This window comes from Dermacentor andersoni, chromosome 8 (assembly GCF_023375885.2).
Source record: "Dermacentor andersoni chromosome 8, qqDerAnde1_hic_scaffold, whole genome shotgun sequence".
Lineage (NCBI taxonomy): Eukaryota > Metazoa > Arthropoda > Arachnida > Ixodida > Ixodidae > Dermacentor > Dermacentor andersoni.
The window spans coordinates 155090541-155108593 of record NC_092821.1 but is presented as its reverse complement, the minus strand read 5'-3'; the positions used below and the strand labels follow the sequence as shown (position 1 = coordinate 155108593).

General features: G+C 46.8%; 1 protein-coding gene across 2 annotated transcripts in view; it reads left to right on the top strand.

Moving 5' to 3' along the window:
* Positions 1 to 10430, top strand: part of Ent3 (equilibrative nucleoside transporter 3) — a 355337-nt gene extending 344907 nt beyond the window's left edge. For both annotated transcript variants that reach the window (XM_072290073.1, XM_072290074.1), the window contains 2 exons: positions 9019 to 9265; positions 10108 to 10430. In XM_072290073.1, coding sequence (XP_072146174.1) covers positions 9019 to 9265; positions 10108 to 10349 — 489 coding nt within the window. In that variant the 3' untranslated portion in view covers positions 10350 to 10430. The remainder of the gene's footprint in view (positions 1 to 9018; positions 9266 to 10107) is intronic.
* Positions 10431 to 18053: the final 7623 nt, after the last annotated feature.

The window sequence follows — 18053 nt, the reverse complement described above, 5'->3', positions numbered from 1 at the left end:
GGTTTGAGTCGTTGAGTACAATAACGTGATTGGACGTAATGACAGCGCCGGGAAAATGGAAGCACACAAAACGACGAGAACAGGCCCGTCATGCTTGCCTCATGTTATGTGCTTCCTTACTTGTATGTGCTTGCATGTTAACATGTTGCATGTTGCATGTGCATGTATGTGCTTGCATGTTAACCAAGAAACTAAACTATATGATATCAGTTAACCATAGTTTTACGTTTGTAGAACGTTTAAATAAAAATATTTCGATAGTTTTACTCGAATACACTCTGTTTTCTTGTTTTTGTTTTCGAGTATACTGCTCTACTAGCTCATCGGGCTGCGATTTTGGTGCACTGTGCCAAATAAAACATTTATAAGGAAACTAAATCGTAACAGACTAGATTTTCGCAGAATTTTGTGTGCAGATAGGGAGAGAGAGAGAGAGAGAGGAGTAACAAAGAGGAAAGGTGAAAGTCCGCAATTCAATGCTGTGCACGAATGAGTTTGTGTGTGGGGCAAGAAATAGAAAAGTTAAGAGAGAGTAACACTGCGCGCAGAGAACACAACGCACAGAACTACTGCAAACTGTTACTTAGGCGGGTACGCTTCAAGAACGCTGCAGAGAACGCGCAAATCCTTTTTAGTGCCAGTGAAGGCTATCGTACGTAATCACCTCTGAAAACGCCCGAAGTCTAGCTGTCTTAATGCACCGTGTTGGATGATATTGTCCCTTTGCTTGTGTCCTGTACGTAGCACACTTTTGCAAGTTTATTATAAAATCACGCTAGTTGACTCCCTGTTAATGTGGTCCGGAAAACATAGCGCTGGGTGTCGTATCGAATGCGCGAGAGATTGTCTATAGGACCTTCTGGCACCCACAACAGCCGCACCTAGGTCTATCGGCAATACCCATGCGGAAATAATTAGCGTTTGCTGCGGCCACAGTGATCATGGATGGCACAGAAATGCTGCATCTCGGCAGGGAACAAATGGCGCCATAACGACGAGGACACTAAGTGACAGGTGCGTGCAAGATTCTGCTTCATCAATACTTCGTCGCTGATAGAGAGCCCAACTATGTTGGGGAAAAAGGGCATAATGATAGAGAACAAGTCATGTCTGTTTTTGTCACTATAAAAAAGAATGTATAGTCAAGCTTATTCGCATGCGCAGCTAGAATTGTTTCTGAACAGAACACGTTCAAGTATCAAAACGTTATGGTAGCGATCGTCAAGGGTGCCGCTTGGTTTGCTGTTGCCTTCATATTCTCCGGCTAGCAATTGCGTAGGACTAGCTGGCACTGCTAGCCTCAAGAAGGGACCGAGTTAACACGCGGAGTGACAGAAAGTGGACACCACAGCGCGTTCGCGAGACAAGTCCAACTTTAGACTAAGTCTGCGAGGGTACACCACAACCAAACTGCAGCACTTTCTGCCACTTGCGTTTACGCTTTAGTTATAACACTGCAGTGCCAACAGTTCTAATCTACTACTATTGTACATACATACTATTATACTGAATATATCGTTCGACATTTCAGCCTTTTTTGGTTAATAATGACTATTTGGTGGCAAATTCGTGAAATATAACTCGATGCACTCACTCCGGAAAGGAGACAGGTTGCATAGGAAAGCTTGGGGAGCTCTCAGATATACAGTAAAAAATATTGAATATTTCTATTCGGCCTAAGAACAACGAGGTAACGCCCTGGTAGTTCAAGTGTTCAACCCTCTACATTTAAGAAGTAATACAACTTACCTCAAAGGTTATCAGCGCCATGGCGGGGATTCCTGTTACAGCGTACCTCTAGTTAACAGCTATAGCAATGCTTAGTGAAATATAAAAATTGTGTCCCGTTGTCGCTGACTCGCTTTATCTTGGAAAAATGCCCTTGAATGTCCCTCACTGAGGGAAATTTGAATAACTCATTCGCTGTAATTTCTGACCATCTAGAGTGCATTCGCTTAAAAATTACATAAGAAAATATTACTTGAACTAAAACTTATTAGTGTAGTAATTATTTAAGTAGTAATTACTTCTCTGAACCATCCACAAGAAAAGTTCACTCCAGCGTAATAAACACGCTACTACGGGCTTTGCGTTATGTTTTCCGTAGCCAAATCAAAATTTTGAGTCATCAAACTCAGCGAATCCAAATTTATACGCCGGGCTTTGCGTGGTTAAAGAGAAGCTTGTGTGCAGTCACTGTTTCCGGCAGTACAACGCTGTAAAAGTGAAAACGTGGCTCAGACGACGACGGTCGCATTAAAAGACGTGTGAAATTAGAGGGAGAAGCCTGGAGAGCACAAGTAGACAGCGCCACTATACGGGGCACCGCACATACGAGCACAGCCGCAAAAGCTAGGAAGAAAACAAAATGCTGAGATCGCGCGCGCGCTAGGAGTTGTTCCGAGAAACCGTGGAGATGATTGCTTCGACCCGTCTTGTCTTGCGCCAGACTTCGAGGTGCAAGAATCAGGAGCGTAATCCAATCCAATTTCGCCCGCTCCCCTCCCCCTCACCGTTTGCTGAAGACGTACGCTAAGAAGAAAGAAGAGAGCAAAAATACAATCACCGTTCGCGCAAAAGTGAGAGTTTAACCGCGCACTTTTTTTCAATCATTGCAGGTGGCAGTATAATACGGCGAATATTGTCAGACTCAGCACTATAGGCTAACGTTGAACAACGTCTGGCTCCCAGCGTCGAAATTTAGAAATGGGACGAGTTTCGCCAAAGGCTGTTTTGCAAATACAATCTCCCGCAAATTAATTACTATCGTTGTTCACTCCGGCTTCGTAAACATATTTCTGCACAATTGCAGCCTCGAACATTCCCTCTATTTCCGATGAGTCGTCGAGAAACGCTTTGAGAAATTTCGGGAGGCGTGCACAGCACCCATCACAGACAAGACAGCGTCAGATTTGGAAGGACGAAGGCGTCCCTCGGCGATCTTCATGCCTTGCGTCACCAGCTGACTCAGTATGCGCCTACAAGTTCCCTCGTTTATCCCCTGCTGCACTCGTGTGCGCTTCCGTTCCCTCGGCACTCACTCGGTCATTCCAGCAGAGCAGCGATTATGTGCTCCACCTGCCATTGCATGATCTGCCCGACTCCCTTTTCCACCTTATCTCATCTTGCATAAAGACGCCTGTCTTGTGAGGCTACGCCTGTCGTTTTACAGCAAAATGGTCTATGGCTAGTCTCTGGACAAAAGATGTGTTAGATGTATGTAAGGTAGTGATTTCATACAACGAACTTACTAACCTATATAAAGAGGATAGGAGAATATACCCTATGCCACACTGCAACCTCATGAGAGGCAGGTCACTGTCCTCTGCTGAATTAAAACTAACACCCTTACCACTCGTCATCGCTTAGCGATCTTCACAAATGGAGAGGTTGACCCAGTATGCAAAAACTGCGGTAAAAACGCCATAGCAAACCGAGGCCACATCCTCTGGGAATGCGAGGGGCTTTTCCCCACCCAGAGAGCGTCTGCCAGCTCCCTCAGAAACGACATGGGATACGCTAATGCGGTCCCTCGGAGGAAAAGTACAAAAAGCGATCATTGTCCGGGCAGAAGAGGTTGCCGCAAACAAGCGGCCATCTACAACGCCCTGAAATTTCTCTTGAATAAAGATGTTTCCTCCTCCTCCTCCTCCTCCTCCTCCTCCTCCTCCTCCTCCTCCTCCTCCTCCTCCTGACAAATAGAAATCATCGTGTGGGCCGATCCTGGTGATAGTGCAGAAAGGGTCCAAGCTCAATGGCACATGCCCCTGTTGTCTCGGGGATCTGTAATGTGCCCTTGAAATACCCTTGTCACACGTGGGGCCCAATGAGGTCCCAGGCACAAGGGTAAAAGCAGATGTTTTTGAAAACAAATATTTGCAACATTTGCAGCAAAGCTATGTATGGCCTGGATACGGAAAAAAATGCGTCCGAGATATTGACAAAAACATTGCGCCAGAGCGATGAATGCTGCTGCCCAAACGCTAGTCTTGACAGGACGTTTCGAAACATCAGTGTTTATGTATGTAGTAAAACATAATAATAAAAATAAGAATAAAAATAAAATAAAATGAAAATAAAAATAAAACGAAAAGAAAAATACAAAAGAAGAGTGACGCAACAAACAACGTCCATATTAGGTCCTCTACTTTTCCTAATTTATATTAATGATCTGCCTAGTTGCCTCTCCTCACCCAAGTGTATACTGTACGCTGGTGCTACTACTATATTTAGCTCCAACAATTGTATATCAACGCTAACACGTGAGCTCAACGAAGATATCGTGAAAATTTCCACATGGTGTGAACTTAACAAGCTACAGATTAACCATAATAAGACCAATTTTGTCGTCTTTGTCTCACATCAGCGATCGCCTGAGCTCCTTCAGTCTATTTCCATCAACAATACCTAATCACTGCTGTTGATCATTGCACCTATTTAGGTGTGGAATTTGACCGCCATCTTAAATTTCACCTTCACATAGCTAATGTTTAAAAGAAAATGGCATACGGAACACGCGTTTTAATCAAAGCACGACCATATTTCTCATTTTCTACTCTCACGTTGCTTTACTATTCTTTTGTTCATTCTCATATTAACTATAACATTGAATCATGGGGAAACATAACAGTTACCTAACTTCGTTGCAAGTCATTCAGAATCGAGCTATTCGACTAAACATTTTCACCTAGTAGCATTAGCGCAAATCAGCTGTTACATGCACATAATACTTTGAATGTGACTGACCTCATTAAGTATAATCTGGCCATATTTATTTTTAGGGCATTAAACAAGGATATTCCAGTAGCCATCATACCAAAGACATCCCTTACTAATATAAATAATACTGGATTTGCAGAAAATATGAACTTCATTTTACCCTTAGTTCGCACCAACTGTGGTAAGCAGTCATTACACTTTTCAGCTTTATCTCTGTGGAACACATTACCATTCCCTTTAAAATTGTTCAAAGCTTACAGATTTCGTACAGAACTTAAGCATTTTCTTTTAGCTTTCTCCGACTTTCCCATTTGAGTATAGTATGAGTTGTATTATTAACTCTCACTTTGTTTCTTTATTTCTCTCCCGCATTTTTTAAACTTTTTTTCTTAAGCTATTTTTGTAGTTTCACCTTTTGTTGACTAATCCGAAGCCTTGTTATTGTTTAATAGATTCATATGCTGCTTTTCTGTTCATTTATGCCTTGTCTCCTAAAACCTTTATTTGTAAATTTTACACGTTGCCATTGTTGTTTGTATTATTAATTCTAGTCATCATGCGCAGGAGGTTCCATTTCAGTTTCTAACTACGGGACCTCCTTCTGTATATACACATGCTGTAATTATCCCCATTTTTGTCATGAATAAAACTGATTCTGATTCTGAATATAGCATAACCACCATATAGAACTTAATGCAGCGATTGAGGACTACAGCTTCCCTGGTCTTCCATCTTCACCTAGGGGAAGGGCTCTGAATCTTTCGTTCCATCGTTGTTTGCGCCGTTCTTTAGCTCCTTCTCCGGTTTCTCTGTTATCCTACAAGTTTGCGTAAAAGGCGAAGAGAAAGAATGCACTCGAGATGTGTAGTTAACTTCTTTGTCTGAAATAGCGCGGCTGAAAGTGTGAGCAGCCTATTCTGTTCTAATTACAGCTTAAGCCAGCGCGGGTCGCACTATCCAACGCAAACTATTTAGCATGAGTGTAAGGTCGCTAGTTGGTGACTATGAAACATATTGCTACGGCATGAGCCGGGCGAGGAGAAGAGGAGGACGACGTTAGCTGGCGCAGCCTCTGGACGCCATCTTGACTTCACAATATTTTCATCATACGTCTAAATTACAGTTCTAGTCTCATGCTCCACAATTTAAATCTAGTTTGGCTTTACTACTAAGCATACGAAAAACCGCCTGCTTCTTGGCCAATCCCCCATAGTGGGTATGCGCCATTGTCTGGGACACAAGACAAGACAAGACAAGACTTCACCGTCAACCTCGTCCCTTAAATAAAGCCGGTTCAACATTAACCGTAACAGTTTTGTGGTGGAGGTGCTAGGTACTTCGACCAAGACGACAGAGCTGCTGCAGCAAGTGCCACGCCGGAGCCGACGCCTCGCTCGACTGCCTCCGACACCGCTTGAGATCCCGATGTCCCACAGCGGCGAACAACTGGCGCCTGGATGCATCAGATGGAGCCCCTCTTTCTCAGGAAAATTCGGCAAGGACGTGGAGGAATGGCTCACCCACTACAAGCGTATGAGCAAGTACAACGGCTGGAACTCCACGGCTCAGCTCGACAATGTCGTTCTGTTCCTCACAGACACTGCGCTAGTGTGGTTCGAGAACCATGAAGATACTTTCACAACGTGGGGCAGCTTCGTTACTGACCACCACGCGTTATGCTGGTTGGTGACTCGCCGTGACCCGATTGGACGACTGGCACGTTGGGCTCTTCGACTGCAGGAGTACCACTTCGTTATTTCCTACAAGTCTGGGCGTCGCCACGCAGATGCGGACTGTCTCTCTCGCCTTCCTCTGATGACGACGTAGTGTGACGAAGAGAATTTTGATGGCTGTTTTGCTCCCATTTCTTCTACATTCCCAGTCTCGATGACTTTCAAAGCAGAGCAGGAAAATTATATTAGTTTGGAACCTCTATTTGTAGCCGCATCGCGTCCTGGAGCCACCGGTCGATTTTGTGTCCGTGACGGCCAGCTTTACAAGACCAATTATTCGGCTAAAGGCGCACGCTTCCTTCTGGTGGTGCCGCAGAGTCTGCGAGCGGACATACTGAGAGCCATGCACGACGATGTGACCTCTGGCCATCTAGGATGCATCAGAACTTTGAACCGTACACAGGAGCGTTTTTACTGGCCCAGAATGCGAGACACAGTCAAGCACTACGTCGCCAGTTGCGAACAATGTCAATGCTACAAGCGCCCTACGACCGCTCCGCCAGGTCTTCTCCAACCTCTTCCTCCGCCTCGCCTGCCATTTGAACAAGTGGGTATCGATCTTCTGGGCCCATTTCCCTGATCATCTAACGACAACCGATGGGTGATCGTATGTGTCGACCATCTTACTCGTTACGCGGAAACGGTGGCCGTACCATCTTCAACAGCTGCGTCCGTTGAAACGTTCTTGCTTCGATTCATTATTCTTCGGCATGGTCCCCCCGGGTCATCATTAGCGATCGCGGTCGTCAGTTCGTTGCGGACGCCGTAGAAGAACTGCTTCGTCTCTGCAGTTCGCAGTTCCGTCATTCAACGCCTTATCACCCTCAGACAAATGGGCTTGTAGAACGTACGAACAGAACTCTAACTAACATGCTGGCCATGTACGTATCTTCCTATCAGAGACTGGGATGACGTACTCCCCTTCATCACCTATGCTTATAATACTGCAAAGCATGAGACGACCGATTACATTCCTTTTTATCTCCTTTACGTACGTCCACCGCTAAGCTGCATTGACACTATACTACCGTTTCACTTTCACAGCGAGTACTCTGTTGCCAAGACGCTTTGTCTTGCCCGGCTTATTGCTCGGCGTATTGCTCGTCTTCGTACTGTGGCATCGCAACACCGATCGAAAAAGCGCTATGACAGCCGACACCAGACTGCCTCGTACGCTAAAGGAGACTTTGTGTGGTTGTGGACTCCGAAACGTAAACGTGGGTTACGCGAAAACCTTTTACCCCAGTACAAGGGCCCATTCGTCATTGTATAGATCGCTTGAGTGACTTGACGTACGTGGTGGCACGCTTGACGTCCGCTGGTCGTCGGTCTAGCCGGACCCAGTTAGTACATGTTGCTCGTCTTAAGCGGTTTCACCCCACGCTTTCCGAGTGATTTGGACTTGCCCAGCGGGCTTCGTCTGGCAACCGGGGTTGCTGCGGCATGAGCCGGGCGAGGAGAAGAGGAGGAAGACGTTAGCTGGCGCAGCCTCGGGACGCCATCTTGACTTCACCATCAACCTCGTCCCTTAAATAAAGCCGGTTCAACATTAACCGTAACAATACATACATACATACATACATACATACATACATACATACATACATACATACATACATACATACATACATACATACATACATACATACATACATACATACATACATGTATGGCGAAAGCGACATTACCTTTATATGCTCTAAGTTTTCAGTTCTCCATCGCAAAATTCTATTAGGACTATGAGGACTGTCTATGTGGAAATTAAAAATCGGCAGTGCGACGGTTCCACTGACGCGGAAATAAATCATCATTAATCTCCTTGCTACCATGCCAATGGACGTAATTAGTGTTTATTAAGCTCTGGGAAGCCTTCAGTGTGAGTGTGAGGGAGGGGGGTTATCTAACAGAAGTATAAGGAAGAGAGCGAGTGAGGTAAATGAGATGCGAAAGGCAGGGTCGATAATATAAGCAAAGAGTTCGTTATCCGAACAATGCGTACTGCCAAACAGAAGGAAAGAAACCTAACTTGTGCTCACAGTTACGTTCATCTGGAAGGTGTGCTTTTGGAATTTCTTTTATTATCAGTTTACTGCAATTTCTGGAGTGTCGGAGTTTTCATGCGAAAGCGTCAAATGGCCCATTTAACGAGAAAGCCAGCGTCTGTTGTCTGCAGCAGCGAAACGACACCTCAATTCGTATATAAAAGTGAATCGCTATAAGTTAAAAATACAATATGCGGTTTTATATCCTACAGCCACAATCTGACTCCTCGGTTTCTTTACGGGAACCCGAAGTGCGGTGCGCGGCATTTTTCATTGCACGTGGCAAGCGGGAATCGAGCCCGCGACCTGGTTATCAGCAGCAGGACGCCATGGCCACTGAGCCACTGGAGGTGGACGGTATCATCGGTGGCCGCAATGAAGAAAGGCGGGACGTTTAAGTGAGCAGCTTAGCAGGTTGACGAGGCTCTCGCCTCCTCGCTGTGCCACCAGGGTGCACGCGAGCCCCGCTGGTGACGATGGCCGCGACCCCCGAGAGACAAGGCGTCGCCGTCGTCTCGCCGCAGGTCCTGGCCTCGCTGCGCTACGACTGGTCCCGCTCGCAGCTGGTGTGGCTCTCCTGCAGCCGCGTAGTGCTGGTGCCGCTGCTGGCGCTGTGCGCGCTGCCGCGCTGGGACGCGGGCAGCTCCACGACCGCGGACCTCTGGGCCATGTTCCTGTCCGTGGCGCTGGGCGTCACCAACGGCCTGCTGGGATCGCTGCCCATGATACTGGCCCCCGGCAGGGTTCCCGACGACCAGAAGGAGCTCACCGGTACGTGTCGCAGCGGAGCGTAGGCTGACTCCCCAAGCACGCTCCTAATGCGACCGCGGTTACCTCTCGACAGCTGCGCGCGTATGCGTCACGGGCCACGTTGCGATCTCGTTTATCGAAGTAACGTTCCAAAATACCTCGTATCTCTTACGAACTTGCGATTTCGGGCACACTGTGACGCGCTCGCGTGCGCTAAACACACCTTGAGCTTTTCTGTTACATAGCTCTGGAACGGGTCAAGTCCACCTATAATGCTATCGGATTAAAGGTGTGAACGCACATTGTACATAATTTTGCTGTGGGAGGCGAGGTTGCCGTAAATATGCGGTTGCTGTCTATGCTACCTGGGTACACGTAGGCGCTTATTAAGGCAAATGGGGCGATTCCTCTACGGTCTAAATTGCCGATAATGATCACCAGTTATGACTTGCTGCCCAAATGTCAACTTGATTTTACGACGAGCTTATTCAAAAGCGTGTAGGCTTGTTTATGCGCGGAGCGCTGGACGCTTAAATGCATTATTTGGTAACGTAAAACACTGAACTTTTTTAAGTTAGCCTTGAGCGGCTTGCAGGCAACACATCTGACCTATATATACGTAAGACATTAAAAGAAGCCACTGTTCTTTTTCAATTAATGCAATCCCAGTCATAGAAAAATACGTGCTCAGGATTCTAACGGTGTTTGGACGACTGTAACGCCAAATGTTCATCTATAGATGCGAAGATATGCGCCGTATAAGTGAAGTCGCGTGGTGTATAAGATGGCAGCCTGTGCGTGCTCGAAAGTAGGTGGTGAAATCGTAACCAGCCCTTCATTATCCATTTATTTTCTCTTTCCAGGGAACATAATGACGCTATCGTACAGTGTAGGCCTGACCACGGGATCAGGATTGGCCTACCTGTTGGTGTATTTGATTCAAGGCTACGACTTCGGGGGGCCTAACTGCGGCGAAACCATTCCTACCAGGTTAACCTCGGCTGTGCTGAACGAGACGACCACGTCATGGTCGACGACAGCGAAGTCCTTGTCTTCGCTGGCAAGCGTCGGTGTGAATGCTACTCGCCATTTGGACACGTTATAACAGCACAAACTGCTGCGCGAATGTCATGAAGCACGTTCTTGAAGAATCTGCTGCATTAAAGCATAAAATGGTGGTCTCTTATGCTGTTGTCCCTTAATTTACACGCTACCTAGTGTCAAGGTTGCAAAAAAAAATAATGATTGCAGGGGTAAGGAGGAAGTTTTCTTGCTAGGCAGAAAATCGTGTGCATGCATATAAGATAGCGATAGCTAAGATGACTTGAAAAAAACGTATATATCAGCGGCGATTTGCGGTAAAGGCGAGAGAAATGCGTTAGTATCGCTTCGCGTCTCTTGGATGTCCCGGGCCCATGATTTATTAAACATATAAAGTGCGTTCATCACATCGCAAAGTGTTGTTCAGGAGCTACGTGCCGCTTCTTTCGAGGAGCGAAAGGCAGTTGACTGACGGTGGTTCAGAGCAGAGCACCGTCAATTGCATCAACATACACACGCAGGCACACGCACACGCACACGAGCACGCACACGCACGCACACAGGGTGTCCCACATAACTTGAGCCAAGAATTTTAAAATGAAACGCGCGTCGGAAGCGAACTGAGCCGAACGCATACTGTTCGCAATAGCCTATAGAAACGTAGAATTATTTGTTTTCCCCGTAACTCACTAATTACTTAAGTTTAATTACCCAACTATTTAATTATTGGCTGAGGACCCCACGTATGATAAGCAGATTTGTGGAGCACCTTCAGAAACCACCGATCGAGTTGCTGCTTTTACGATACGTCCCACGCAGTCCTTTTTTCCTGGTTGCAAAGAAAGCCCGCGGAATATGAGAAAGCCACGTGACGGAGCGCTTGCGCAGTGGGTATCGTGCTGCTATCAAGCTTGCGTTCGGAGAACAAGGTCCGCTGCATCGTGACTGGCGACGAGGAAGCGTCAGGGCGATCTTTGTATCCTAGCGCTCGGCCAGCAGCATGCATTTTCGCCATCATCCGACGGGAGTGGACGGCGACAAACGTGCGAGAAGTGGCACGAGCCATTGCTGGTGGTGACACTTTTTGCTATCCTGTTAGAGATGAACTCACTTCCATCGAAAAAAAAAAAACTGTCTCCCAGAGATGATATAAGCGGGTTACACGAGAAAACCTTTACATACAAAAAGAAAAAAGAATAAAATACGCGAATTCTACACCATGAAGGAAACAATGTTTTACAAATGACTGTGCAATGAGGACACGAAGCGTTGTTCTTTTGCAAGTGCCGATACTCGAGCACTCCGAACATTGCATGCCAACGCAGTGTCACGTTTTCTGCGCCACGACCGCCAGCGGGTGACCGCGATTGGCGGCTTGCATTACGTGGCGAGGCGCTCTTAGAATAACCGTGCCAAGGTGATTGCCGAAGTAGGCGACGCTAATAATGCTTTGTACCATACTTCGCTCGTCTCGGTATCTTTGCTTTTCCTTTTCTCGTGTAATTGGAGCATTGTCGTTTAGTGCGGCTGTTGCATGGCTGCGCCTCGCAGTCCAGCGAGAAGGCTTTGTGAGGTGACTGCTCCCTCCTCCTATGCATGCGTCTGCTGCCTAATAAGTAGATGATGCGGTGTTGTGATGGTGGACGAGTTTTGAAATTACATCATAGCGGACGCGTAATTTTTTTATCATTGCGAGCTAGAGGTCACGCGGATGAACTCCGGACGTGTTAAGAAAACCCGGGAAGGGATTCTTAAACTGATGCGCGTTGATTTCTTAAAGTATTGTGCACTAACCAGCTGGTTTTGTGAGAGATGTTGAGGTACTTTTGTTTCTGAAAGCTGCCGCACCCTGATTTAACATCCCTACCCGTTTATATGCTTAGCTTTTTTGTATTCTCTCTCTTTGTTGGGGCATGTATAGTATGACTCCTGTAATTTGGGCGTCTGAGCATTTACCGCTTTAACTGGGACATCGAGAAGTGCAAGGTTTAAAAAGAAAATTGCTTTGCTGTGCTTATATATAATGTGGTGCTCTTCTTACACGAGGGCTTTCTGAGCTTCGGCCATGAGAACGCGGGACTCTATCAGCGCACGTAATATCATGAACTCTGGCCTAATCATTCTTTCTGGGCACGCAAAATCGATGTCCACAAATATGTTCTTGCGTCCTTTACGATCAAAGCAGTGTTTACGCACTGCCGCAGCATCTTTCCTAGAACACAGAGTTCTGAGTTTAATTAGGAGGCTGATGCTCGAACTGAGAGCATCAGATTGGAGCGTTGACTCACAGTGCCTGATTATGATATACGGCTAAGCAGCAGACAAGCCTAGCTCAACCTCGAATGTGTTTCATTGGGAATGTGTTTCAACTTCCATGCATTCGTTAACAACAACGAAAACAACAACAGCGAAAGCAACAACAACAACAGTTTACGCTTCGCTCAAATTCGCATGCGCATTCATCACAGTAAAAGCGACTGCGAAAAACACGAGTGCATGGCAGCCAGACTCGACTGAATAATAAATTGCTGTTAAACGACGCTGTTGTGCGAATGAGCAGGCAGTAATGCGTGGTTAATCATAATGCACAGTGCGCCTCAACATGCATGTTAAACACGGCTGCACTGTTGCTTAAAACGAAGCGCTTGAGAAAAAAGTGCAGCTCGTCTTAGGCGGGGCGCATTTACAGGCGGGTAGCATTGACTGGCCGCTTTTTTTATGAACGATACTGAACGAAACTACGGAGCGAGTTAGATCGGGTGTGCGAGCACTTGGTCAAAATAAAATAAACAGTGCTTTTCGAACATGTAATTATTGGGATTTCCTTAGCCCGCAGGTTAGTTGGAGAAGGAAGCCTCTAAAAGCATTGGACGCTGTGTGCTCTGTTTAGCGCGATTTCTTCATTCCAGCTGAGCGTGAAGCAACAAGACGGTGCAGAATAAAGAGAGACCTTAAAGACCGTTTCCAGCATGGAATATATGGCGCCAATATGAACGGGCAGTCATTTCTCCACCGCCTAACCAGTCTGAAGTTCCTTTCTCGCTAAAAGAAAAGAAAAAAGAAAGAGTTCGCCGACCGGTGGAACGAAATCATTTTATTTTTTCATCATCACATCACATCACCAGCCTGGTTACGCCCACTGCAGGGCAAAGGCCTCTCCCATACTTCTCCAACAACCCCGGTCAGTTATCGAATAGTTATTACTTTATTGCATTCGTGAAGTCGCTGCCTCGTTTACGTCAAAGTTGCAGACGTCCTTCTAAGAGATTAATAATTGTATGTGTGATAGGGAAAGTATGATAGGGGAATGCAGCAAACGTTTGGAATGGCATTGCAGTGTAATAATCGTGGTATGCTTAGTTTTTAAGTGCTATAATGTGCTATAATAGAAAGAGTTCGCCGACCGGTGGAACGAAATCATTTTATTAATGTAGGTACATATTTTCACAATAGCTCCAAAAATCGAAAAATTTCTAAAATGGGAGCTGTAAGTTAAAAGAACTAGGCAACTTTTCACTACAAGGACACGTGCGATTCAGTAAATCGTCTTGGTTAGTAGCCTAGAGCAATCGAATAGTTGTTACTTTATTGCATTCGTGAAATCGCTGCCTCCCTTACGTCAAAGTTGCAGACGTCCTTCTAAGAGATTAATAATCGTATGTGTGATAGGGAAAGTATGATAGGGGAATGCAGCAAACGTTTGGAATGGTATTGCAGTGTAATAATCGTGGTATGCTTAGCTTTTAAGTGCTATAATGTTAGTAAAACATATTTGCGCTTGTATAGATTATTGTTGTGTTATGTGACATGCTCTTTTTCAGAATTATACTTGCATAAATTACAAGTAGCTTCAGACTAGGGATTAACATGCATTACTGCAATTCCATTTTTCTAAAGTTTCCTTATGTCAATAAAATAAAATTCAATTAAATTCAATTAAATTGTCACGTGGTAGTAGACATGCTTCGTAGTACTCGGTGAATATGGCGTTGAACTGCGGGGAACGAGGGGGGGGGGGGGGCAGCTCAATTAAGGACCGCAGTGGCTGCATTCGGAAAGCGGCCACTTATTAAGATTTTGATGAACGCTGAAGGACCCGTGGTGTTCGAAATTAATTCTGCACCAACCACTACGGCGTCCCTTACAGCCCGCCGGTTGATTTGGGACGATAAACACCGCAGTCCCCGTGGTGACAAATCGTCACTGTGTGTCCCTGCGCGCAGCGTGCGACATCTTGGCAAGAAGTGACTGTGCTGTGTATGAGCCACTGCAGGCGCCTTCGGCGCGTACATGCAGAATGCATGCGGTCAGCGGCGACAAGACTCTCAGCAGCAGCTGCAGCAACAGCAAAAAGCTGGTGGCGGTGGCGTGTACCCAGCAGCCTTTGCACAGCCGCAGGCGCAGTAAATGGCCCAGCAAGGTGGCTACGCCCGCTGGCCAGCAGCTACAGGCCGGCTATGGAGGAGGTGCCAGCAGCCAAGCCTACAGCCCCACTTACCCGACCACCGCCTATCAGACGGCCGCGGCACAGCAGAAGCAAGGAGCAGCAGCTGGGCCAGGCGGTGGCGGTGTGGCCGCCTACCAGACGGCGCAGCAGCAGCAGGCACAGTACAGCAGCTACAGCACCAAGTTTGCAGGCAACACAGCTGCCGGATGCCAGTTCTACGACAACCACCACAGCCATCGTTACCATCACACACACACACACACACACACACACACACACACACACACACACACACACACACACACACACACACACACACACACACACACACACACACACACACGCACACGCACACGCACACGCACACACACACACACACACACACGCGCACGCACGCACGCACGCACGCACGCACGCACGCACGCACGCACGCACACACACACACACACACACACACACACACACACACACACACACACACACACACACACACACACACACACACACACACACACACACACACACACACACACACACACACACACGCACACGCCTTATCGGCCTCACACCATCACGCAAGTACTCAACACCGCGCCGCGAACCCCGAGCTCCGCCACCGCAAGCCTTGGAGATACCCGAGTACACTGGATCAGGGGACGATGGGCCCGTGAAAGACTGGTTCCGCCTCTTCGAGCTCCACGCATCCTGTACATCATGGTCGGAAAGGGATATGGTCGCCTACTTCAATGATTACGTCACCGGTGAGGCATTTCGCTTCTACCTTACGCACATACTTGAAAACGATGAATCAAAATAAAATCAAAGACGAAATGATCAGCCGATTTGAAGTTTCCGACCCCTCCATTATCCACGAGCTGCAGACATTTCAACTGGGTAGCCGCAGTCACACACAGTTTCCACGTAACGATAATCATCATTTAGAAACAAAGCCCCATTTTAGCAGATCCTCGGCGAATTTTCCTTGCCATGATTTTCCCACGAGGAGGACGCCCAATCGCACCTTTAGCATGAACTTCACATTCCCAATAAAAGAAAAGCCACTGCGCACTAAACGTTCCGCAGGTCTATTCGTTGACCGTTTTCATAAAAAAGCGCTAAAGACGAAGACGAAGTCGAAGGAACTAAAATAGATGACGTTTGTAATAAACACCAGTTGGTAGTAGCGCCAGTCTTGTCTTGTGTGTTCCTTCGGCTTCGTCTTCGTCTTTAGCGCTTTTTTATGAAAACTGTCGAGATTAACCAACTCGGCCAAATAGAGGTATTGTTGCCTATTCGTTCCTCCGAAACCCAACTTTGAACCAGGTTTGGCCTCCGCACATCAGTCAACAATATGTACGTCTTCAGCAAGCTGCAGCGCTGATGCCGTTGTTAAAAAGCTTCTGACGGATTCCACCGCTCGTCTCGAATGCGTCGGCCACTACGCGCTTTCAAGTCACCCGACTATTGTATGAACATTAGGCCGCAGTGGATGCTTTACGCGATTGAGCACGACGCCACGGCATCGCAGAAAGACGACCTTTCTTCTCAATTATCAGAAATTCGCAACAGCATGGACACAAACTTCTGTATCAGCAACACGAATCGAGAAAATACCGCAACAGACAGTTGTTCTCGTGAAACGAAGCCAAATTGCTCACTGCCAAGACGAAGCCAGAATGCGAGTACCAGCGCCAACGCATGTAACTTTCAAGGCGAAGACAATTTGGAGCAACCTACATATAGAGATCAAGGTGCTCCGCGACTCTCAAGCCTTCTGCGTACTGCAACTCAACAGGCCGCTGCCACTTCAGAAGCTTCGCACGCACCGAGCAGCATCGCAAGCTGTCAAGTGACGAAAGCATGCATTCCGAATGACGTCGCAGAAGCCTCTAAAGAGTCTTTTGAAAAGCCTGGCAAACTACAGTCGCCACCATACAAGTCTCACAAAAAGGAACAGTATACAAGCTACTCATTGATCACCACGTCAATTTGTGCAAGCAATCAAATGCATATTCTAATAGATACGCTACATCAACAACTGTCGCAACATCGCGAAGATCAACGTCAACAGCATCAAGAACAGTTGCAACGAGGAAAACGTCAGTGCGCAAGTCAACTAAATCCAAGGCCGACTCAACAAACACGACGTTTTGCAAGAAAGAAACATCGCCGAGTACACTTTCAGCACCACCTATCAGGACTGCTCGCACCGCAAAGATTCCTGCGACGACGCTGTGCACAACGACGAAAACAACACGGGCACTTCCCTGGCGTACCGGACACACAGGAGTCCAAACCTTACTTCATCGGGGCATGCATATGTCGTCCGGAGTCCAACAGCCAACCTCGGCCACCTGAGCTCGGCGGGACGTCACTGGACTGCAAGACTGACATCATCCATGTGAGAAGTATGACGGTATCATGGAGGAAGGAAAACTGAGCAGAGGCCCTACTCCCTCCGCGCGCTAGGAGAGAACTGTGTAGAAAATGAAGTAGTAAGTTCTCATTGTTTTTTTTTTATTTCTTTTGATGTAGCGGCCACGCCTTTCGCGCCACAATGGCGGCTTTGTTATGGTTCTGTGCACTCACACGTGTTGCTCCGTAGGTTTCGTACCATAGCAAAGGCGCCGTGCGGGCAGGTTTGCGTTGGTCTCCGTGTTTTATTGCGCTGTGTTGTCTGGACCGTGCTCTCCCGGATGTTTCTGTGGCCAGGTGGGACAGAAGGAAGTGAAGTTTGTAAAATGAACGCGCATGCAACGCTGTACGCAATGTACCGCGCCACGGCAATGGCAACGGACGAAGGAATATCCGCGGGAAATTTTGCCCTCTTTGTTTGTTTGTTTTATTGATTTCTTTCTTTCTGTACATCAACAGAAATCGAAGCAAAAGCAAAAGGCTATACAGCCTGACAGAGGCTTTTGCTCCGAGATAGAGTTGAGCACGCAGTCATAATACAAGTAGAGAAACAGCAACAATATACAATAATTAACATTAGATAATCATTTAACAATCTAAATTGTCTTCTAAATTATGCTAACGTGCCATCGCAGGCCGAAACCGATGCGTTTCAGAATCTGTACAATGAACGCTTTGCAGGTCAGTGATTCCTGCTTTTGACAGCGCATGGTGCATTTGCGGCACGTAGAATTTACGTCATGAATGCATAGTTCGTGTTCATTAACAACTTGCTTTTGTTCATATTAAAACACATGTTGCTGAACTGTTGCTTGTTCCTCGCAGTAATCGCGACAGCACGAAGTCTTTTAAGCAGAGCGCGTTAGAGGTTCATGCACACCTGCACAGGTGTACTTCAATACACGT